Source organism: Bos mutus, chromosome 3 (assembly GCF_027580195.1).
Source record: "Bos mutus isolate GX-2022 chromosome 3, NWIPB_WYAK_1.1, whole genome shotgun sequence".
Lineage (NCBI taxonomy): Eukaryota > Metazoa > Chordata > Mammalia > Artiodactyla > Bovidae > Bos > Bos mutus.
Window position 1 is genome coordinate 96,712,922 of NC_091619.1, and position 24,699 is coordinate 96,737,620.

The 24,699-nt window shown below is 51.7% G+C and overlaps 1 protein-coding gene and 1 long non-coding RNA gene across 3 annotated transcripts; one reads left to right on the forward strand and one right to left on the reverse strand.

The window, feature by feature from the left end:
- The first annotated feature begins 37 nt into the window (after window positions 1–37).
- Window positions 38–23,947, forward strand: LOC138987252 (uncharacterized). 2 transcript variants are annotated; one of them, XR_011463724.1, is made up of 5 exons: window positions 38–835; window positions 12,605–12,690; window positions 14,538–14,755; window positions 19,202–19,306; window positions 20,486–23,947. It is a non-coding gene; the product is annotated as an uncharacterized lncRNA (long non-coding RNA). The 2 variants fall into 2 exon arrangements; XR_011463723.1 differs by having other exon boundaries at window positions 42–835; window positions 19,202–23,947.
- FOXE3 (forkhead box E3) lies at window positions 16,766–18,296 on the reverse strand. Its single transcript, XM_070368098.1, has one exon. It carries the CDS (start codon window positions 17,994–17,996, stop codon window positions 17,049–17,051), a length of 948 nt encoding a protein of 315 aa, XP_070224199.1. The 5' UTR covers window positions 17,997–18,296; the 3' UTR covers window positions 16,766–17,048.
- Window positions 23,948–24,699: the final 752 nt, after the last annotated feature.

A 24,699-nucleotide genomic window follows, 5' to 3' on the forward strand; every position in this document is an offset into this window, starting at 1 on the left:
CGCCGCTCTCCGGCTCCGCTCCGGCCGCGGCTCGGGCTCCGCCGCGCTGCCTCTGGGGCGAGTGTGTTTTGCGCGCGGGCGGGGAGGGGGCGGGGGACTGAGGACTGGCGGGGAGGGGTGTCCCCCAGCTCTGCAGCGCCCCCTCGTGGTTCACTCTGCCGCTCTCATCTCTCGTTGAGTATCCTACTGGCGACGGGTCTCTCCGCTGCCCCGGGAGCCCGAGCCAGGGGCAGCGCCCAGGGCGCGGGCGGAAGGCGCTGAGGCGCCCCCCCTTACTCTGCCGGTCTTGGCCCCCAGCCCCCCCTCCCCCGCCCCGGGCTGGAGAGGTCGGGGGATTAGTCCCTCCCGCTTGGCGGCAGCTTAAGGCGGAAGAGCGCCGAGTCCGGGGCGGAGCTCCCCGAGCGGGGTGGGGCTGGCGGGGGCGGGCAGAGTGCCTCGGCGGAGGGGCCCGGCGGGAACAAACAGCCGCCGCCGCGGGAGCGCTGCTCGGGTGGCCGGAGGTAGATCCTCCTCTTGCCCGCAGATCCCGCAAACGCTCGCTCTCTGGAGCCGCTGCCTTCAGTGCGCTCAGCCCTGGATGGTAAGGGTTCACGCGGGTGCCAGCTGGAGCTGGGAGCAGCAGCGATAGTCCCCCATCCGTCATCTCCCCAAAGCAGCGCCCGGGCCACCGAGGCCGACGCGCAGTTGGAGCCGCACCAGCGGAGCCTGAGACGCCGGGACCAACGCCGCCGGAGCGGGACCCGAAGGAACCCGAGCGGCTTCCGGCCCAAGGCGAGACGCACTTAAGTGATCGCAAGGAGCAAAGCTGGCGTTCTGAGCCTCGGGCCTCGGAGAGGTGAGCGATTCTGGCTGCACCCCTGTCTTCCCCTCCAAGGCCTGGACCCCGCCACAAGGGACCCCTTGCCACACCGCGGGACTCCAAATGGGGGACTGTGTGCGGGCAGTGTAGCTCCCCAGGGAGCGCGTCGCGTGCTGGTTGCCCGCTTTCCGAAAGCTTTTCTGGGGCGCTTCGTTCGTCTTTCGAGAGCGCGGACCGGCCCATCGCTGAGTTTGCCTGTATCCGATCTTTTTCTGTGTTGGTACCCGTTTGTCTCACTCAAGCTCCGTGACTGTGTTTCTCTAGCTCTCGGTGAATCTCTGCCTCTGTTTTCTGTGGAAACCCTGCATTTATCTGGATTTCTCTTCGTCGGTCTGAGAATCTCTTACGCAATTTCCCTGTTTCTCCCACACCCAGTCTCACTACAGAGCCACCTACGTTCCTTCTCCCTTCCCCCTTCTCTCGCCGGAATTGGAGGCTCTACCGACAGGCAGCACAGAGACCTCTGTCAATGAACCCTGACCTCAACCGCAAGCCAGTGTTGCTTTCAGCTTTCACAATCCTATGCACACAGTGTTGGTTCCGTGCTCTTTTTCTCATCAGCTGGGTTCCTGGCCATACCGTAAGGACTTCTCTCCTGGCCTCCCTCCAGCAACCAGTAACTCCCAATTCAGACTGGGGCCGTCTCAGCCTCTGGGAGTGACAGGGGAGATGGGCACTGGACGTGACCAAGTACAGAGCCGTGGACCGGCTGCTGCCCCGACAGCGCCCCACAGTGGTCAAAGCTCAGGCATGCAGGCCGCGAGCCCAGCTGCGCTCAGCTGTCTCAGACTGTAGGACTGTCAGCTAGTGATTCTCCACCCCTACCGCCGCCTCAGTTTCCTGCTCTAAACAGTAGTTAAGAGCAAAGACCCTGGAGCCAGCCTGCTGGGATCCCAGTGCTGGCTTCACTCCTTACCTGCTCTTTGTATTTTGTGTTTCTTCCTCTGTAAAAATGAGGTTAAAAACATCCACCTCCTGACTAATATGTAAAAGCCACATCACTCTAGGCTAGATACAAAGGAGGATCTTGAAGGCACTTTGCAGACTCCTGGGGAGAAAGGGGTTTGGAGCAGTGTAGTCTCCCATCTGGATCCCATACCCCCTTCTAGCCCTGAGCTGGGTTACACGGCTGCTATCTATTAATAGTCCTTTCCAGTGACCCTACTGAACTAGGTTTTCTGTAGATAGTACTGGGGGCAGAGTAGAAGGGATTTATCCACCCTGCAGGCTATATCTCAGCAGGGTCATGTGAGAGTGGATGAAATCTTTCACCCAACAGCAGTCTCTGTTCTAGTGTATTCCACAGGTGGGACAACAGACGCCCCGGGGGCAGTGGGACTCAGTCTCCTACAATGTGAAAAAGCATGGCTGGGTGCAACCCTTGTCATGGAATCCTCATGATAAGAGTTCTCCATCCTCCCCAGTGATTCAGCTAAGAGCAGAAGAGAGTGGAAGGCAGCTCTGGTTGCTCATATCCTGTGAGAGCAAGTCTGCCAGTCACCCCCATCTGGGACTTCAGACCAAGGGGAACCACCTAGTGTGCTGGGTCCGCAACAAAGACTGTCCTTGGGAAAAGAGAAGTGCTCCAGTCCTCAAACCATAATCAAGAAATTGGACAGAGACTAGTGGCCCTGGAATCAGAATTTCATAGGTGTTGTGGCCCCCCAGGAAGCAAATAAAGGCCTTGGGGACAAGTATTTGCATGAGTCCAGATGAACTCACATACCCAGGGTTGCTAGATTTACCAGGTTTATTTTATCTGGCAAACCTATGCAATCTTCAAGCTTGCTCATTACTACAGGGACCTCTCACTGACACTCACAGACACCCCATACCATCCACCACATACACAGCAGCTCCAACCCAGCTGAGCTCTGGTAATGTCTAAGTAAATGGAAAAACAACAGCTGCAACATCCTTCTCCATCTCACTTTCTAAATGTCCTTATTTCTAAAATGGCAAATATGAATCAGTAGCTTCTTTCTTTGCCAGAACTCTCTCCTGGTTCCCCTCACTCCAGCCCCCTGCCCAAGTTCAGGGTAAAACTGACTGAGGCGTTTCAGGCTCCAGTCAAGACTTTACCTCTCTACAGAGCAGCTGCAGCCACCAGCCCACACCTCTGCCTGGCCCTGTTTCACCCTCCATTCTGCTGAGACTCAGGTCAAGGAAAGAAGACATGCCCCTCCCCCAACTCTGTTTTGCAAGGTGATTCTTAAAAAATCCTCCAGATTCTTCAGAACACACAGTTATAAGAGTGGAAACAGTGCAAGGAGATCATGTGACTTGCTAGGCTTTTTGAAGGGCCCCTCCGTTGGGTTGGGCCCAGGTGTCCAGGCTCCCAGACTAGAACTCCTCTATTTATTCAAATAACGCTTCTTAACACCTGACCCAAGCTCAACGCTTGCCTGGGGAGATATTTCTGGGAGCTTCTCACTCCTCCCAAAGCTCTGGCCAAATTTGTTTTGAACAATGCCAGGAATAGGCGCCCTGGGGCTGGGAGAATGGCGACCCAATATTCGGGATTCGTTTCGTTTCCTGCCCTTCTCTCCAGCTTTTCCTGCCTGCAGGCTCTGCGTCTTCGACGTCTGTGGGTCGTGTGTGCGTCCTTGGGTGTGTCTGTCACTCCTCGCCTCGAAAACCTGGGTGCTGACAAAAGTCTAGGCTTTCAGCACCCATGCCTGCAGCCTCCAAGAAGCAGGAGGCGACAGATTGTGTGGGTCTTGGTTACAGTGTCACTGGTAGTTCTCAGCCTCTTTCCTCCATCTCATTATTTAGCCACCTTTCTCGAGCAGCCCAGAAAGGATTGAGAGAAAGCGTCGGGGCGGGGGTGGCGGGCGCTGATCCAGGGAATTTTCCACTCGGAAATGTTCGGAGCACCGACAGGAGGTTGTTGCTTGTTTGTTGCGCTGTGCAGCTATCAATAGCGTCCCTCCCCTTATGGCTCCTCCCTGCCCTTCTTCTGGCCCCTGTAGACGTGCTCTTCTCGGCTAGAGGGGAAGGAGAGATTCGGATGATTGTGAGAATATAATTGTCATCACGAAACCGGCCAGGAGCGGCGCAGAGCTCTCCCGCGGCCTTCCCACGGTTGGCGTGCTGTGAGCACGGAGGTCCGCCCCTCCATGCAGACCCGCTGCAAAGCGCCGCCTGAGCCAGGCAGGGGACCCCACGCTTGCACGCTTCTCTGATTTTACTCACAAACCTAGCCAAGCTACCGCGCAGCCACCCGCTCTTTTGGTCCCTCCCTGGGGCCGCAGCTCTGGAGCAAGACGGCGGTTGGGCTGCAGCGGGTCCATCTCCCCTTTCTCTTCCAGATCATCGCCTGCTCAAAGGCGGTCGGCTGTCTTGGCCCTTAGTGGGAGGCGGGAGACTCCAGATCGTGTGACCTGCAGGGGCGAGCTGCAGGCGGCGGGGCTCCACACACACAGGAGTTCAGGGAGAGGCCGGCCTCTCTGCGAGCCCAGAAGTGGCAGGGCCTCGGGCGGCATGAGCTCTTTCACTCCCAGGCTAGCTAGCTCTGCACCGGCTCAGGGGTCGGTGCCTCTGCGGTCCCCCACACCTTGGGAATCCTCCGCCTCTAGGAGGAAATGACTTTCGCTCCTTCCATTGTGCACGGCCACCGTCCCCCGGCTGCGTGATGGGGGCTCGCGGGAGCACCCTCTGGACCCAGCCCTGGGCGCCGCGGAGCCTGTGCACTCCGATTCGTTCGCGGGAAGAGGGTTGCGGGCTCTGGAGAGGGTGAAAAAACAGCGCGGGTCCCAGACCAGCCGCCGGATCAGAAAAGCCGGCTTCGCAGCGACCAGGAAGGACCAGCCGCACACACTTGGGAGATATGCCGCAGGGCCTGGGGAGTTGGAGACGCTTCCAGGTGTGTGGAGGCCTGGGCATCAGGTCAGAGTGCCTTGCGGAGTGCGTCCTGGGTCCGCGTGCGTGTGTCTGCTCCTCCGGGCGACGGTGGCTTTGTGTGCTCAAGTACGTCTCTGAGAGGCCGGCGCCGGTGCCGAGTTCTCCCCTTCCCGACCGCACATCTGGGCCGGGGACAGCCCTGGAACAATCGCCAGCCTGGTCCACAGCTCCACCTCGGGGCCCGAAGGGGTGCGACCTGGTCTCGAGCTGCAGACCCACTCCGGGCCTCGGCGTGACCCTCCAGGGAAAGAGGATGTGAGGGTGCGAGCCTGGGCAGGGGGCTTGCACCGTGGCGAGGAGAGGAGGGGCCAGCGGCCTCGTGCGGAGAGCCAGGAGGATTGCAGCGGCCACCTCCTTCCTATGAAGTCCTCGCGGCTGGCGAGGACCGCAGTGCCGCGGGAACCGGACGGCTTTCCGCAGCCCCAAACGGGTGGAGAGGGAGGGGCGGGTGCGGAGCCGTCCGAATGAGATCCCCTACCCTATACGCACGGACGCGCACACGCGCCGTCACGTTTAGCCTTTCGGAGCCTCAGGCAGGGTCACTGATCATGCCGTAAGTCCTAGCCGGGGCGAGTAAATATTGCTGGACCTGAGTCCTTTGGAGCTGCTGTGGAGTCGCGGAAGCCAAGCTATAGGGGACCAGCCAGAGTCCCGGCTCTGCCGCGCTGGAGCTGGGGACGGATTTCAGGGAAACAGCGACCTCTGGAGGAGCCGCGCAGACACACAACGAGGCAGGGACTGGACGACCAGGTCTGGGATCAAAGCGCCCCTTCCCCACCCCTGTTGGCAAAATCATTCAGAAGCTTATAACCTCTGGACTCCTCTTTGCACATGCTTGTTTCCTTTCACAGCTTGTACCCAAGCTTCACATCCTGGCTCAAATCCTGCCTTCTTGAGAGCCCAACTCATCTTTCCCTCTTCCTGCTCCGATCTCCCAAGAACCTAAAGCCTGAAACCCTCGACTCTAGCGCTCTACCGCACTAGGCAACTAATCTTTCTCCAAAGAAAGGGTCATTAGTCCATCCACTCCACCCACCCTTTGCATTCCATGCTGAATGTGCTGTTTTCCTTCCTCCCCCTTCACCATCAGTAAATAAAGAATGAAATCATGTATCCCAAAATTGGATTGTCGATTTCAAAGTTCGTTTCTTAGATGAGGAAATTGAGACCCATTTCCAAGTCAGAAAGAGGGCTGACTTGCCCAAGGTCACACAGCAAAAGTGGAACTAGATCCCAGGTCCCAGCCCAGAGCCCTCTCCATTTCACCTGAATAGGAACAGGAAATGCCAGAAGGAGCTTGTGTGTACGTGTGTAGAGGTGGGGGTTGGGGCGGGGGGCTGTTCCAGGCCTGTTCCAGGATGGGGCAGTAAGGAGGGCAGGGAGGGCAAAGTTGCCCTGGAAGATCAAACTCTTCTTTCCCCTGACTCCAGCCCAGATCAAGCTACTTTGAAGGGCTCCAAATTTCAGGGGTTGGCCAAGCGTCCTTACATCAGCAGGCAGGTCTGTTGGAGGCTGAAAACACTTCAATTCAGGCAAATACCACCCTCTCCTCTAACCTGGAAAGGGAGAAAGGGGCTGGTAATAAATACCCAGAGGGTGCTGCTGAGATCTGAGGTCAGCCAGAGAAGGCCTTCTGGTGCTTGCAGTTAGAAGGTTAAGGGAGAAGCTGGGAGGGTGATTGGCATGTAATTTGTAGGAGGCTCTTGTGATACCTGCCTGGCAGCCTGAGGCCTCCTCAGGGATGCTCTCCTTCTGGACATCATGTGCTTCTCTGCAAAGGCTACCAGGCAGCCTGGTCCCTGCCTGCTTGTCCAGCCTCATCTCCAGCTTTGGCACTGATTTGCCCTTTCTCACATCTTCACCTTGCACACAGCTCACTCCTCCTAATCCATCCATTTCAAATGTCAAGATTTCTGAGTTGCTTCCCCTCCCCATAACACCCCACACTGGCCAGGCTGTGCAGAGCTCCTGCCTCTGTTTCCAAAATGCTAATTCCCTCTCGTCACAATTTGTTTTCTAGTCTGTTGCCCTCGCTAGACTGTGTACTCCTTGAGAACAGAAATTACATTGTCTTCATCCTCATCTTTTCTCCTCTACAAAATAGCGATAATAATTGTACCTACCTCATTGAATAGTTGTGGGAATTAAATGAAATAAGGCACTTAGCCCAGTGCCTGAAACTTTCAGAGAAGCTCAACAACTATTTCTTATCACCATCATCATCATTATTAAACACTACCTCCTGCCAGGCATAAAATCCAACACAGATACTCAGATAATGTTAGATATGTGGATATATGAATGAATAAATGAATGAATCATATGACACACTTCTCACTCTGGGACTCTAGACAAAGTTGTATCTAGCTTACACCATCACTAGAGATATGTGTTCTCTTACGACATTGTTTCTCCCCCATCAGTCCCCTTCCCTGAAGGAAGGAGAATGTGTATCCCCATCAGGGGGAGTTTTTCCCTGGTCCCTGAAGCCATTGGATTTCTCTCTCATGCTCTCTACCTCAGTTTCTTTCCTTTAAAATGGTTCTGATCAATCAAACCAGCCACACTTTGCCAGAATCTCCTAGGGACTCTCCATTGCCTATGAGACAAAATTCAATCTTCTTAGCATGGTGAGCTGAATATGTTCAGTTTTGAGATGTCCCACCTCTCTGTTGGGTAAGATCTCCTGTATTCCATGTGGTGCTCCTGATGGGGCTGTTCAGTCTCTTTCCTCCTCACACTTGCCTCCAGGAGCAGACAGGCAACCTGGCTGGATCAAACACAGCATTGCAAGCCCAAGGTGATAGGCCTAGGTGGGACCTAAGTCAAGCTAATCACTCCTACGAGATTCAATACATGAAGTCTGAGATGCCAGGATATAAAGACTCTGGGCTCTGGGATACATGGACATGGAACTCTTGGGGGTTCTCCTTTTGGATCAGAAGATGAGCACGCAGCTGCCAGCAACCATCCTTCCTGTCGTGTGGAGAGTGCTGTTTAATATCAAAGTCCATCCACAGATGAAAACACCCCAAGGAGCCAGAGCTTAGTGACAATGTTGAGTCCTCCTCCTCTGCCTGAAACTAGAACCCTTAGACTTCACAGATATTCTAAAGATATTCCCCTTTCTGCTTAGTAGGTTGAGTCAAATTTTTCACAAGCAGCAGCACCACAGCAGAGAAGGATCCTGGGTTACTGAGACCACTGAGGTGCCATGCCACTCTGAACTGCCTGCACAGACTTTTACGTGAAAAAGAAATAAACTTCAATCTTGGTTAAGCCACTGTTGTGGAATTTTCTTTGGTATGTAAGGTTGGGGAGGAGGGAATCAGTTGCTCACAGTTGAACTTAACCCTAATTAATACAGGGAGGGATGGGGGAATGTCTCAAAGACATGAAACCTGGTTTGGGAGGTGTTAGCCTGGAGAATAAAAGACTCAGGGTTAACATAGCCGCCATCTCCGGATCTCTGAAGGGCTGACCTGGAACACAAAGACCAAGGCAAAAGGGGATCTGAAGGTTATAAAGAGACTCAATTTCCGTGACTCCATAGAAGGGAGAAATTCCATCATGGCTGTCCTTCAGAGATTCGATCTGCTACTTTGATGGTAGTGAGCTCCCCATCACTGGAAATGCATAAGTAGAGGCTGGATAATCACTGGGCAGGAATCTTAAAGCCATCCAGGTACAGCAGAAAGAGTACAGTTCTTAGAGCTGAGTTTTAATTATGCTGTCACCACTTACTGGTCTCAGACAAATAATCACTCTAAGCCTCAGTTTTCTCATTTGTAAAGTATCCAGGTAGCTAGGTTGGACACAGAGACCAAGGAAATTTCCTGGCACTACCTCTCAGGGATTTATGAAACTTAGTACTCCAGTTAGAGCCAACTAGGAGTCAAGACGCAGCAGCAGCAGCAGCAGCAGGAGTCAAGAGGTCTTGGTGAGGCTTCCTGCTCTCCTCTTCAACCTTGACATTTTTGAGCATGCCTGCTCCAACCTGCCAAGAGAATGTACCTCCCCTGGTTGTTCATGAGACTGGAGAGGAGCAGTTGTACCTGAGGCCTGGGATCTACTCCCAGACCTTCCCCTCCCTTTCTGTGTCACCTCAGATACACCTCTGAACTCCCATCCTCAGTTTCCTTATCCGACATGTGAGAAGTGCATCTTCTCTTCTGGGCAGTCTGGATCCAGAATCAGGGCTCTTAACTACAGTATTGTGCCCTGTCTATAACTCCAAATGTGAGCAATTGACATTCACAGCAATAATAATTATCATGTTTCTGTAGAGCCTGACCTTACCCAGGTTCTTGCTCTTCCCAGCCCAGGTCAGTCTGGCATGGTGCCGTCTGCCGCATGAGCTGATGTCATGAGTCTGGGATGACCTGAGGTTCCCCCGCTGTGGAGGGACTTGGTTTCAGCCAGGAGTTCGGCTCTCATCATCACATGCTTGCCTCTCACAAAGGGCTCTGCTTGATCTTCCCTTGTCCACTTCCTCCCACAAGGCTGGGGCTACTCAGATTTGGATGAGTAGAGGCAAGGAAATGAGAAATCAAAGGCCAGAGAGGAGCAGATCTTAAAACATGATTTATGATCAGAAGAAGAGAGTCATGATTGGGGTCTGAACGGGGAGGGCCGGACGGGCAGATGGCAGTGTCTGGCAGGAGGCCTGGAGGTCCCTACACCTGCCAGTGATGCCCAGGGTTTGGGGGCTGGAAGGGAGAAGGAGTGATCACCCTGCACAGATTGATGCCCAGGACATAGACCCACCCAGGGTGGAGGTGGCAAGTGCCCAGCCTTGCCAAATCTAGAGACCAGAACATCTTTGGGAAGGCCACTGGGGAGGAGGGCAGTGAGGTCTGAGTAGGTGAAATTCTGACCACAGTCACTAAAAGTCCTTTTGTTAAATAGAAAAGGGCAGCTGCCAAGAATAGGGGAGAATGGAAGATCTGGGAGGACTTCCTGGGGGAGGTGGAAACTGCAGCCCGTTTTTCTCTTCTAAAACAAATCTGTGGGCTGCTCATGAGCAAGTGCCTTTCAGAGATCTGAAGCCACCCTCAGCCCCAGTTGGCATCCAAATGGATCCTAGCTTTCTTCTACAGATTAGCTGCTCAAATCAGGTGCATACAAGGTGGCCAATAGGTGGCGCTTTTGTCTCCACAAAGTTAATGAGCGAGACCAGGGGAGAGAAGGAAGCGTCCAAGAGGGAGGAAGGGGCAAACTGAAAGAAAAAGGAAACCGGAACCTGTCACTTGGCTTGGGAAAGTAGCTTTCAATATCAGCACTGTGGGTGTGAGTTGAGGGGACACAGATATTGGGATGAGCTGAGGAATTTTACTGGTGTCTGGGGCTTTCCATCCAAGTTTCCATCTCCACTGGCCTCTCTCAGAGGAAGAGAATGACTTTGGAGTCAGGGGGACCTGGAGTCCAGTTCTGAGTCTGTCACTTTGCAGCTTGACCTGGGTAAGTCACTTAACCTTTATGAGCCTCAATTTCATCATCTATTAAGTGGAGCTAAGAATTCCAACAGGCTTCCCTGGTGGCTCAGATGGTAAAGAATTCTAATAATGCCATCCTGCATTCCTGGAATAAACTGTATTTGCTTGATCGTGCATTTTTATAATACACTACTGGCTTTAATTTGGTGATATTTCACTAAGGAACTCTGCTGCTTCTTTCGTATGTGAGAATGGCTATAGTTTGCATGTTCACTGCTTATCAGTTTTTGATAACATCATGGAGTAGATAGAATTGGATGACTTCCATTCTTCTTGTGTTCTGGAACAATTTATATAACTAGAAAAGTAGGTTCCTTAATGATTTGGAAGAACTCACTGGTAGTACTGGCTAGCCTGAGTGTTTTCTGGTGGGAGCAGTGGGGGAATGGTCTCTGGCAATGTTTTCTGCTTTCTCCTGTACTAATACGTCTGTTGTTTGTTTTAGTCGCTAAGCTGTGTCCAACTTTTTTTGAGCCTGCCAGGCTCCCTTGTCCTTTCCCAGGCAAGAATACTGGAGTAGGTTGCTATTTCCTTCTTCAGGAGATCATCCCAACCCACAGGTCAAACCCACATCTCCTGCTAGGCAGGTGGATTTTTTTTAACCACAGAGCCACCAGGGAAGCCCCTATTAAGATTAGTTACTCCTTAAATTAGTCAAATGAAACCAGATTGTCTACTAGTCAAATGCCCTTGACCCTCAAAGTTTCAGAGTGGGCATGTGAAGTGAAAGTCACTCAGTTGTGTCCAACTCTTTGTGACCCCATGGACTGTACAGTCCATGGAATTCTCCAGGCTAGAATACTGGAGTGGGTAGCCTTTCCCTTCTCCAGGGGATCTTCCCAACCCAGGAATCGAACAGGGTCCCCTATGGGGCAGGCAGATTCTTTACCAGCTGAGCTATCAGGGAATGGGCATGAAGCTGTGATTAAATGGGAAAGTGTGTAACCTCCATGGAATAGGATGGTTCTAGCCAATGGCTGCTTGTTTCTATACCTTTGTACTACTTTTCTCTACCACCGCCATTACTGCCACCAAGCCACCATCCTTTCCTGCCTGGATACTGCAGTAGCCTTTTAATTGGTCTCCCCACCCCACCCCAGTTCCCCTCTAACAGCATATTTCGGGCTATGAAATTTCCTTTCAGACTTTTCCTTTGACTGCATTGTATGGATTTTAATATGTACTATTCTCACCTTTATGATTTTATAGTCTGTAACTATAGTTTTCCTCTAATTTTAGAGTTACTTAGATAAACGACTTAAATCTTCAAGTGCTTGTTTCAAAATCTGGTCCAAGAACATATTCTTATACAATCACAAATTTATGAACATTTTTTAATATTATGTTTTTGTTTCAACAGTAATCTTAAACACATTCATTTAAGCATATTGTGGATCACTTAAATGACCTCCTGATATCATAGGTATCAGAAACTTGGTATTTAGAGTCTTCATTTGCATTTATTATCAAGGAGTTCTTTAATCTTGAGATAAGGTAAAAAATTATATAGGCTTGATAAATAAATGCAGTGTTTGGGCCTGTTGGTGACATGGCCTGCTACATGAAGGAATGCTTGCACTTCATTCAGAAGAAAAAAAAATAATGGATGGATTTAGCCATCACACGGCTCAAAGGCACACCAAACCCAGAGACCTACAGTGGGCCATCACAGTCACATTCACGCTACAAGTGTTTCATTTCAACAAAACAATGTCTTTTTTTACATTTGATTAATGTAATGAATTTTAATTTTTATTTTGTAGCTCTGTTTGAATTTCATTTATTAAAATACTTTGTTTTACAGTTATATAAGAGATACAAGTCTGAGGAATTTACACCTGCTTGTACTAAATGACATTATAATAAAACATTAAAATCAATTCTGGGGGCCCACAGAGCTTTATTCCTTTAGGAGGAGACCACTTTAGCCTCCTATATCCTGCAAAATCCTCCCCCTACCTCATGCTGCTGCTGCTGCTACGTCACTTCAGTCATGTCCGACTCTGTGCAACCCCACAGACAGCAGCCCACCAGGCTCCCCCATCCCTGGGATTCTCCAGGCAAGAACACTGGAGTGGGTTGCCATTTCCTTCTCCAATGCATGAAAGTGAAAAGTGAAAGTGAAGTCGCTCGGTCGTGTCCGACTCTTAGCGACCCCATGGACTGCAGCCCACCAGGCTCCTCCGCCCATGGGATTTTCCAGGCAAGAGTCCTGGAGTGGGGTGCCGTTGCCTTCTCCGCCCCTACCTCATACTTCTAGGTATTTCCCATGGGCTTAAAACCAGCCAAGCCAGTCCCTAGCAGTAGAGGGTTCTCATGTGGCCCATTTTTTCCTCTGCCTTCCCAGGTGAAGCACAACCCTGAAGATTACCTGAAGGAGCTTCTCTACTGACATGCTGGCCAGTGTCCTTGCCAAAGATGTCACTTTCCTAGGTACTCAATTTTCTACCTGCCAGGGTGACAGTGGCCACTTTCTTGAGCTGAATCCCACAGGCTCTCTAAGCAGCTCAGCACCATTGAGGGCCCAAAGTCATTCTTTCCGGGGGCTCCAAATCCCCCTAAGTCAGGAAGCAACCCCTCTCAGCTCACCTATGAGTAACTCCTTATTCCTATAAGGAACTCAGAACCATTCCCCTAGCTTAACTCTCCTACCCAAACAAGCATCCTTCATTTCTATAACACTGAGCCTCCCAAGTTTCCCAGTAGATAGGTAGGGTAGGCGGGAAGTGTGTACTGAACCCAAGAAACAGTCTCCCATTCCCCTTGTTCTCAACCACCCGTAAATAAAGTCTACAGAACACAGCTTTGACACAATCATTTAATTGTCAAAGGGCACACTTAGCTTCTCATGCTAAAATAATCATCTTAATTTCAGATAATGCAAAATTTTCCCCCAAATTGACCTCGACTGAAACAAAGAAATAAACCAAAAGGGAACATTGGAATCCCAGGAGCACAGGATCCAACAAAGGATAGAGATGGAGGGAATTCCAAGGAAAACAGTAAAGGGAAATTTCAGGGCCACATCTGGGCAGCAGACATGGAGCACAATCAGCCCAGTCTGAAGCTGGAGGACAGAAGGCTCTGGGAGAGATGCCCCCGGGAAAGGAAAAACATGACCAAAAGGGATGACAGATTTCCTGATAAGTTTGATTCATGAAAAACTATGCTATTGGAAGATATGGGAAGATTTAGCCACAGGTATAAAGCTAAGCAAATGAAAACAAAAATGAGGCAATAACTCCAGGAAAATTCAAAGTTGCACCAAAAGAAAAAAAAAAAGGAAGAGTAGTCATGGTACACTAGCAACTTATTGGAGAACAAAATTTATATGGCAATAGTCGTGTAAAAGGGCTTCCTTGTTGACTCAGTGGTAAAGGATTTGCCTGCTAATGCAGGAGATGCGGGTTCAGTCCCTGGGTTGGGAAGATACCCTGAAGAAGGAAATGACAACCCAATCCAGTATTCTTGCCTGGAGAATCTCATGGACAGTGGAACCTGATAGGCTATGACACAACTTAGTGACTAGACAAGAAGAAGTAATGTAAATCCTAGAAGCTAATTTAACCAAACGTTGGTAATTTCAGGTAGAGTTGGGAAGAGATAGAGATTTAGAGGTAAATGATCATCTATCATAATAGGAAGTTAATCATTTCTGTTTTAAGAGAGAATAGTATAAGCATGGAAATAGGAAAGCAGATCCAAAAGAGACAAATATGAACTGAAAATAGATGCTTCTAAGAAACAAAGCACAGGTCCTAAGGTCTTTGATTGCTATTTGACTTGCTAGGTTATATGATTGTTTCAATTTAATAAAAACAAAACTCAAGTGTTAAAAATGTATCTTCAGAGTAAAGATGATATCAAGTTTTCTATAAGAATGAAGGAATAAGTATTTGCTTAACATTTCTGAAGATTATTCAAATTATTTGCTCTAAAAAGAGGGTAGAGGAAATAATATTGAAATCTCACTTCTAGAAAAAATAGTGTTTGGTGCTATAAAGACAGAATTGAATTAGGGCTTTTGCTTTGTTTTTTCAACACCTCCCAAAGTGTCAAAATTCTTAGGGTGCTCTATGACACGAACTCTTTCCAGACAATGAACTCTGTAAGGGCATAAACACTCTCATGTGTGTATCCTTACTGGTCTCAGAGCCCAGCGTAAGGTCTGGCACACAGCCCTCCCTGATGTTGAAAAAGGAAAATTAAAGAAGCATTTTTAAAATAAAATCTTTCTGACTTTCTAATTCAGTATTTACCTTTCTGGTGTTTCCATTCAGACATTTCTCATCTCGTCCCCACTATTTCAAGATCCCAGGGACAGAGACTTGTATGGCAAACAAGATTTGAATTCAGAATTCAAGAAGCACTTCCCGACTTCAGCCAAGTAAGAAGGATCCTCTTCTTCCTGTCTGTGGAAATTTCTTGGATTTGGAAGGACTTTATCATGAAGTTCTGTGAGGCAGGAGGACTGTAACACCATTTGGAGCAGAAGCAAGTATGCATTTTGATCTCCGCGGTGCTCTACTCCTTAGAGAACTGAGGGCGGGATCTTCCCTACCTGTTTGGCTGCAGGGAGGGGCGATTTTCTCATTGGACCAATGGGGACTTAGTCTCCACCTCCACGTCTTTCAGCTCTACTGCAGATTAGTGCGAGGACGGCAAGTGAGAATGGGTAAGAAGGTGCCAAAGTACTGTCAACCCAATCATTATTCAGTAAGTCAGGCACAATATTAGACGCTAGGGATTCATTCATTCAGTCAGTCATCAAATATTAAGTGAAGGGCTGTTATGCATCAGGCAAATTAAATCTGACTTGCCCAAAGGGGTTAATAGCTGAGGGAGCAGGGTCTGTCCAGAGCATTTCATACCAGACTCTGCATACCTACTGCCCTATCCCCAAAGAGGGCCTTCCCTGCCTTCTCGGATTTCTTGAACCTTTCTCCTCTATGAGCTGCTTACTCTGTGCTCACCCTCCATTGCTGCCCCAAGAGCTTTAAACTCTTGTATCAGGCACGTCCAACATGCAAATCACGTTCACCCTGGGCTCAGACACACTGATCCCCTCCGCCGCCCTTCCCCACACCTAATTCAGGCCCCAGTAGACTGAGAGCCCTGGGGCAAAGGAGCTGGGAAAAGCCTGATGCTTAGAGTTTGAATCAGCACCGGGAAGCAGGGTAGGGTCAAAGGCCAATTCCCTCTCTCTCCTGCAACTTCTGAATGCTCAGTGCTGCCCTGTCCTTGGTGCTGGGGACACTCATGAATCAGCTCAAGTCCCTGCTGTTCCAGCTCCCATTTCAGCAGGGGAGTTAAGATAGGGTGCAGAATGCAGCTCCAGAAGTTCAGCAGGGCATGTATGGTTCTGCAGCCTGGTCCCACTCCTTAAAGTAGGGAGTAGCCTTTTAAACTGAGCCCCAGCTTTGGCAGGGTTCCTTTACTCCAGAATACTGTGCATGCTAACCACCCTGGAATTTTGTTAAATTGTGGAAACCGATGATTCAGTGGGTCTGAGTTAAGATTCTGCATTTCTACCAAGCTCTTAGGTACCTGGACCACAGTTTGAGTGGAAGGCTGTACGGTACTTGTCTCATTTCTCCGAGAACTGATTGATAATGTCTCTTCCTCACTAATTCATAAGCTCAAAGCATGGATCTTGCCCATTAGTTTAGTGATTATATTCCCAGTGCTTGGCACATTCTGTGAGTGCTTTTTGGAGAAGTAGTCATTGCTCCCTTATTTATGGGAGCTAGGACTAATCCCACACAGCAGACAAACCCACTGGTCAAATATACTCACCTGCATGCCCCATCTCTACCAGCTTCTGCAGCAGGTGATGGATGGCATTTCATCAGGCCTACTATGAGCACAGCTATGGCTGAATCACATCCTAATCCTACTTCATGAACTTTTGCCTGGTAACTCACAAGGGGCTCACCCTATGGGGCAACCCAAGATCCTGAACAGAATTCCCCTACTGTCTCCCCAGACCACTCCCCCAAGTCACCAGCCAGCACACCAAGCCCAGAGGAAAGTTTCTTCTTTTTAATTAAACTAGTTTTAATTAAAAATAATAATAATCTAGTAAGTCTCAAGTTTTTCAGATGATGGGGCAGCCCACTAACTCCTCCTGAAGTCAAGGTGTTACTTGTCTCAGAAATGAAGAGCTGTCCTGGGGTCTGGAGGAGCTCAGCCAGGTTCCAGTCTGTGTCAAAGGGGTGTGCTCTCTCAGTAGGAAATAGAGCGGACAAGTAAGTGGGAGTGGGGGACAAGCTTGTGGGGGGAATGAAGGGACAACAGCCAGGGAGTCACAGACCTAGGAGTCTGGCCTCTAATGTGTTATTAAAACAAAACAAAACAAAACACCCAGGGGAGGTTAAAGACCAGTTGGGAGGTGGTTTGAGATCGAAGGTCTGACTTCCAAAGGCTTGAAATTCACCAGAAATTGGAGGTGGGGCCTCACAGGTGGTTCTCCAGATCCTCAGACATGGGACCCAAAACAGTGCAGAGGTCGGGGGCGTGCCCAGATGAGGGCTCACAGTGGAGGGAGAAGAAATGCGGGCCTTACAATTCTGAATGGGGGATGGGGAGTTAAGTCCAGTGGAGAGATGGTGCGAGGTTCCCCAGGGATGAGGGACAGCGGCGGGTGAAACAGGTGTGCTCAAGTCCACGAGGCAGAGCTGGGGAGCTCCGAGGTGCGCTCTAAGGCACGGGGACAGAGACTGGGGCTCCCAGGCAGCGCCCCTTCCTCGGGAAGAGGGGCCCGGGCCGCCCCCCGCCGATGGGAAGGGGGCTCACAGGTAGCGCTCCAACCCAGGCGCGTAGCCCGGCGGCCGCAGGTAAGCCTCCCCCGGGCCGAGGGGGCCGAGCGCTGTTCCCGGCCCTGCCAAGGCCAGCAGCGGCTCGGCTGGCAGCGGCCCGGGGCCGGGGCGCGTCGCGGGCAGCCCCAGGCGGTCGGGCGGCGGTGAGTAGAGCGGCGGGGAGGCGGTGCAGGGCGAGAAGGCGGCGTCGGGGGCCGCGCAGCAGGGCGGCTCGGGGGTGCCCAGCCCCGCCAGCTCGGGCGGCAGGCTCACCAGGCTGTCGACGCTGAAGAGGCGCGCGGGAGGCGCGGAGCCGGGGCCGGCTGGGGGCGGCGGCGCGAGCAGCGCGGGCCCGGGGCCGGGCGCGTAGGGCGCGTAGGGGAAGGGCGGCGGGCCGGCGGCTGGCGGCGGGGCCGGGAGCACGGGCAGCTCAGCGCGTTTGAAGCGCTTGCGGCGCCGCAGGAAGCTGCCGTTGTCGAACATGTCGGCGGCCGCCGGGTCGAGCGTCCAGTAGTTGCCCTTGCCCGGGTTGCCCGGCTCGCGGGGCACCTTGACGAAGCAGTCGTTGAGCGTGAGGTTGTGGCGGATGCTGTTCTGCCACTTGCGCGGGCTGTCGCGGTAGAAGGCGAAGCGCTCGGTGATGAAGCGGTAGATGGCGGCCAGCGTGAGGCGGCGGCCCGGGGCGTGCGCCAGCGCCATGGCGATGAGCGCGATGTATGAGTAGGGCGGCTTCCCACGCTGCAGGGGCCGCCGCCGCCGCCGGCCCGGCCCGGGCGCCGGCGCGGGCTCCGGCTCCCCGCGGCCCGCCGCCGCCTCCTCGGGCTCCGGCCCGGGCTCGGCTCCGGGGAGCGGCGACGGCGGCGGCCCCGACGGCGCGACCGAGGGCGGGGCCGGAAAGCCCGAGAAAGCTGCGGGCGGCTCCATGTCGCTGCGCCCAGTCATGGGAATGCGGCGGGCTGCCCGCGTTCTCGGAGATACCCGGGCCGCTGACCTGCCTTATATGGACACGGCCCCCTCCCTCTGTGCCCCCAGCCAGGGGCGAGGGCTCGGATGTTCTCCGCTGGCCAGCGCCTCCCCCTCTAATTTGCCTTCCCAATCCTCTTACAAGGTTGACGGTTCTCTCCCCCATCCCCAACCGTTCACCCCTCCCTTGGCTCCGTCCCTTTGGGTCAGTCTTTCCCAGACCCAGCCTCATCCCTCTCCATCTCCATTGGGTCAGTCTTTCCCAGACCCAGCCTCATCCCTCTCCATCTCCCTTGGGTCAGCCCCTGGTCCAGGCCCATCACACCAGTCTCAGTCAGCCCCCTTCCCTTTCCACTCTTCCCTCAACCTCCACCGCTTTGGGTCAATGCCAATCACAAATCCATCCATTCAGAGCACTCTCTGGGCCCCCTGCCCATCCTACTTCTCTCAGCTAAGTCCTGTCCCCTCTGTCCGTCTCTCCTGGTACCCCTCCTCGTCCTTCCAATCCCAGCTGGGACAGAGATGAGAGCGCCCAGAGCCAACTTGCCAACCCTCAGCATCCTAATGCTGTGCTGGTCAAAGAGGTGTCAGACCCACCCCAGGACATTAGACAATGGAGAAAGGTAGGCTGGGGGGAAGGGAAGAGCAGGAGGCAGGCTTTGTCAGGGGAGGATATTTCCTGGCTCCAGGGTTAGCGTCTCCTCTCTCTGCTCTCTCCCCCACAACCTTGCCCCATCCAGGCCAGTAACCTTTGAAAAAACAAAATTGTGAAAAGCGATCCAGCCAGCAGATTTGGGAACCGGAGAACTGATTACTTTAAATCAAGAGCCCCCTAGAAAATCTGTAATTTGGAATTGCCTTCTGGCTGCCTCTTCTCCATGCATCTTCTGTTCTAGGAAAAAAGGCTCCCTTTTTCACACCCTCATGTCATGCACCCTGGGAAGATCCACAAAACACAGACGCACAGCCCAAAGTTCCAAGAAGCGGTTACTGGTTCAAAGAGAGACCCCCCCAAGTGCTTCCACAGACTGGAAATCTGAGAGAGCTGCTTACTGGCCCAAAAATGCCAGACTCACGTCTCACTGGGGAATGTTCTGGCGGGGTGTGCGCATGCTGTCTCTTCAGTTGTGTCCGACTCTTTGGGACCCTTTGGATTGTAGCCCACCAGGCTCCTCTGTCCATAGGATTCTCCAGGCAAGAATTCTGGAGTTGGTTGCCGTGCCCTTCTCCAGAGGATCTTCCGGACCCAGTGATTGAACCCAGGTCTCTTGTGTGTCCTGCATTGGCAGGTGAGTTCTTTACCACTAGTGCCATCTGGAAAGCTCCAGAAATGCCAGACTCACAGCTCATTGGGGAAGGTGGTGATGAGGAGGTCCCTTATTCTTTATTAAAATCTATTTGTAGGAAATACCACCACCTACCACACTGTTCAAAAGAGATGTAACCCTGAGCCTATTTCAGGAAACTTTTCCAAAGTGACAGGAAAGCCAGACATGGCTTGGAGGGAACTAAGGGATAAAAGAGCCTTGTCTTAAAGAGGCTTGTCTGTCTTAGAGCTAGGCAAGTTCAAGGGAGCAGGGCTGAGACTAGGTAAGACTATGAAAGTGGCCCAAATTTAAGGGAGTGCTCACTCTCAGGGTGATGCAAGTGCAGGGTCAGCATTTAAGAGCCAGTGCCTCCTTAAATTTGGAGCCCTAGGTGTCTCTCCCCAGTTTTGGCTGCTGTGGAGGGCCCCTGGGTACAGATGATCAAAGCTAGCTACATCAGCCAGAGGGCCTAGGGCTTCAAATTCCAAACTCAAAGCTCAACAGCCCACTCTCCCAGCTCCAATCTCAGCAGATAATATAACAGCCACCATTACTGAGCATTGTGTATGTGGTAAACACATACATTAGCTCACTTAAATGTGAATACCTTGTGAGGTCGCACTGTAATTATCCCTGTTTTGCAGATAAGGAAACTAAGGTTTTGAGAGGTTAAAAGACTTGCCTGACTTCACAAAGCTAGTAAGTGGCAGGTGGGATTAAACCAAGAGTTCAGTGCACCAGCACACCATCATACCATGATATTTTAAAGCTGAGACTATTGAAATAATTAACTCTAGAGTCCTTCCAGCTCTCACAACTTCATCTGCAAAATTGGTGCCTAGCCTGTCTCTCCTGACCTCCAAGTCAGCATATCCAAGTGTCCATTTAACATAACCCTCAACCCAGGGCACCCCCAAATCCATCTTCCTCCCCATCCTGCAGTCCAAATCTCAGCCAATGGACCCTTTGCCCCTTACCACCCAGATCAGAAATATTGGGCATCATCTCAGGCTCCTCCCTCCCCCATCACTCCCCATATCTGAGCAATCCGCAAGTCCTGTCGATTCCACATGGATCCAAATCCGTCCTTCCTTCAGTTCTCGTGGCCTCCGTTTCACCCACATCATTGATCGAGCACTTCTGTGCCATGTCCTTTGCCAGTGCTCAGGGGAGACAGAGTGAAGAGATGGACACCCAGACAACTACCAACCACTTTGAGAGAGACAGGCAGAGAGGACCGAGAAGCAGAGAGGAAGGAGAAGATGACACTAGAGAGATCTAGAGACAACCACCCTCCCACCACAAGTGAAGAATCAGCCTGGTTTACACACGAAAAGACCCCACCTCGGTCCCCTCTCCACCTTGCATCCTGCTGCCTGGCACAGGCCTTGGGAGCATAAGATGGTGCAGCCACAGTGAACAGCTCACCAAAGAGGAAGGCAAGACGGGCAGCTGCAGCAGCAGAGAGCCTGGCTTCAAGAGCCGAATCCAGGGCCAATTGCTCATTTGAGCCTCAGTTTCCTCACCTGCCAAAGAGGGACCACAATAGACCCGCTCGGTGTTGTTATGAGATTCAAATGAGATCATGTATGAAAGTGCCTGGCCCACACTGGCACCTGGTAGTAGACTTTTTAAATAAGAGATTTATTTTCTACTACATACCTGGCATTTCTGGTATTAAACCAGGAAGGGCAGGAGAGAGGCAGAGCCACAGAAATGATTTTAGCACCTGCGTGTATTCAGCCAGGTGCAGCAGAATGCTGCAGCTATTCTCAGGCAGGAAACCAGAGCCATTGTCTCCCCTTCCCTTAGGGCTGAAGCCCCCCTCCAAAGACCCCTACCATAGCCTCCGGGGGTCGGGAGTAGGTTGTGGGAGAATGACTCTTACTACCTCCCTTGGCAGACTGAAATTTTCTTGTATTATCAATTTTCCAGTCCATGTGTAAAGTCTGGGACATATAGTGTATGTTGAGTAAGTGATACTGAATGTATGGTTGGCTGTGCCACTCTTGGGGAGAGTGGGGGCAGGGAGCTGGGCCAAAGGGGTGAGAACCCAGACTTTTCCAGTTCTCTGTGTCTGCCTGGCCCCCTCCTTTGGGCCTGCTTCCCGGAGCCAAGCAGGCCGGTGTCAGGGGGTGGCCCAAGGGCTAATCCTTGTTTTCAGCGTGGCTGGGCCCTCTTTTCATAGGCCCTGGGCCGGACGGGATGCGGCTGAGCATCCGGGCATAAGATGGCCAGTGAAGGCAGCCCCTTTCTCATGGGCCTGGATTCCAGGCGGCCCAGCGTCTGAGTGGAGCCCCTGGGGCGGGAGGAACACAGTGGCTGGGCTGGGCAGGCCTTTGTCTGACCATGCTGGGTGGATATTCAGGCTGGCAGGAGGGATTAATGGCCAGGGATTGGCCCTGGGGCCGGCCTTCCCACTGCCCTTTAGAGGCCAAAGGCCCAGGTCAGGGCACACAGTGTTGATGGCTCACTAGATAGGAGTGGAAATTCCCACCCTGTCCAAAGCTGTTAGCGTCAGCCCCCAAGGCTCCCTGCCCCCAGCCCCACCTCTGCAGAGGCACCATGAGCCAAGAGGGGCTTCGAGGCAAGGAGCAGAGGGTGGAGGCCAGAGCTTCCCAGCCACTCTGCCTGGGAGAGAGGGCTGAGGCTGAAAGTTATCTTGGGTCTTTGCCCCAAGATTCACAGCCACCCTAAGAGGGCCCCCAACTTCCTCTCCAGAGCTCTGGAGAAAAAGAGCTATGTTAACCCAGTGAGGGTCCAAAGGACCAGCCTGAGCTGTCACTAGGCCCTGAAAGGCTTCCTAGGATATTCTTCAAATACCCTAGTTTGACGGAGAAGTCACTGGCAACCCACTCCAGTACTCTTGCCTGGCAAATCCCACGGATGGAGGAGCCTGGTAGGCTTCGGTCGCTAAGAGTCAGACACAACTGAATGACTTCACTTTCACTTTTCACTTTCATGCATTAGAGAAGGAAATGGCAACCCACTCCAGTGTTCTTGCCTGGAGAATCCCAGGGACGGGGGAGCCTGGTGGGCTGCCATCTATGGGGTTGCACAGAGTTGGACACGACTGAAGTGACTTAGCAGCAGCAGCAGCACCCTAGTTTGAGACCACTTTAGTCATTTATTCCTAAAGCCCTCCATCACAGCTGCCACAGAACCCATAGCCCAGAGGCTGAAAAGGGGCTTAGGAACTCAAGGAATTCTTGGAGACACCCCCACCCCAGCCCTGACACCCAGGGATCCCAAGGGCTGCTTCAGGGCCTCTTCCCTCTTACCTCTAACACCAGAGCTGCCCAAGATACTGCTCCTTCCTCAGAAGTCAGGGGCAGAGAGTTGCAGCCTGGTGAGGGGGCATGTTGGGTGCCCAGTCTGGGATGCCTTTTCTAACCAGGCTGCTCCTGAACCAGGGATGAAAAGAGCAGCCCCACCCTTACCCACAGAGCCTGAACTCTGCAACACTCTCTGGGCTGAGTGGCCTGCACCAGCCTTGGAGAACGGAACAGGGGCAGCAGGCCTGACTCTGGAGAGAGAGCATTAGAGAAGAACCCAGGAGGAGGCTGCCCCTTGTTTTGCGTCTTCATTCCTCAAGCACTCTCATTCAGCAAATCCCAAGCACCTGTGTCTAGACTGTCCTAGGTGCTGGGTCAGTGATGAGCCAGACTGTCCTCTGCCTTCACTATGCCCTGGAGAGGGCAGCCATGCAGCCACTGCCCATACAGGGTGGTCAGTGTGTGATACAGGCAGAGAAGGGATGGTAGGGGCACAGAAAAGGGATCCCACCCAGCCTGGCAAAGCCAGAGGGCTTCCTGGAGAGGGTGGAAGTCCAGCTGCAGGGGGGCAGGCCCAGGCTGGATGAGGGCTCATTCTCTATGCCCCCACCTCATCTCATCACTGCACTTACTGAATTCCATGCGTCTGTCTCCCGCATTACGGGTACTGTGTCTCACTCATATTGGAATCCCTGGCACTTACTATAGTGCCTGGTACAAGTTGATAGTGGATAAATGTGAATCAAATGGTCAGAAGGATGGCTAAGTACTGGGACAAGAAAATCGAGGGTGCAAAGACGAGAGCATATAGTCCCTTCTGGGAAGTGCAAGACTTTCAGTATTTTTCTACGAAAAATGAGATGAGCTCAATATCCATGACAACCTAATTGGGCAAAGAATTTGCAAAAGAATAGATACATGTATGGGTATAACTGAATCACTTTGTTGTATACCTGAAACTAACACAATATTGTTAATCAACTGTGTGCTCCAATATAAAGTAAAAAGCTAAAAAAATTGGATGAGCTGAATACCTATAAAATTCTTAGGACACTGCCTGACACATCAATACTGCTTGTTGGCTATTTTAACTTTTTTAAATGATTATTTTCAATAAAGCTTTAAATTATTTGCTTATTTTAGTGAAAACATTGAACTTTTGAATACATTTATTAATAGAACATAGGTCTTGGTAAGTGGTACCTATGACTCTAACAGCTTTTCTAAGATGAAGAATATGTATTTTTCTGACAAAATTTTGTGAAAAAGACAAAAGTTGTGAACCAAATAATAAATATTGTAAAGCATATCAAAATAAGCAGAGCAAAAATGTGATGAAAAAAATCACTTGGTCTTTTAGTAAAAGTTTGTTATCTAAAAACACTATGAACTGTTTGTTGTTGTTACTATTATTGTTTACTGTGGCTAGTGTAGGACATCGGGGTACTGAGACAGAGAAGGTAGGTGGAGTCAGATTATAGATGACTTTATTTGCCAGGTTTCAGAGATTACATCTTTCTAGAGACAACAGGAAGGCTTGGAGTATTTTCCAGCAGGGGAGTGACAAGGTCGGATCCGTTGTTTAGATCAGTGTGACAGCAGATGGACTGAAGCGGGAAGGGGCCGGCCGCTAAGAGACCAGGCAGCTAAGGCCCAGCATGTGATGCTGTGTGAATCGAGGCTCCAGTTCTGGGGAAGCAGCAGACTCTTCATAGCCATTTACTCCTCACCAGGGCAGAGGGGGCCTCCAGTGCCCATCTCAGAGAGCGCCTTAAACCCCAGCTGTGTCACACATCCAGGAACTGGCCATCCCCCTCTACGCCTTTCTCTCCCTCTCTGACCACCTCCATTCACCAAGATCCATTAGTTCTCTGAGGTTTGTCTCAAGCACTTTCTTCTCTTGTCCCTCTGTCTTAGTCCTCATTAAGGCCGACATGAGCTCCCACACTGCCGACTGCAGTGGCCTCCTGGCTGGGCTCCCTACCTTCCACTCAGACCCCTTCTGTCCTCAGCCACTAGAGAAGGGCCTCATCGGTTGAACATGGTAGGCGTCTCCCCACCAGCTCAAGAATCAGACCGAGTCCCTAACCCGGCTGGCGG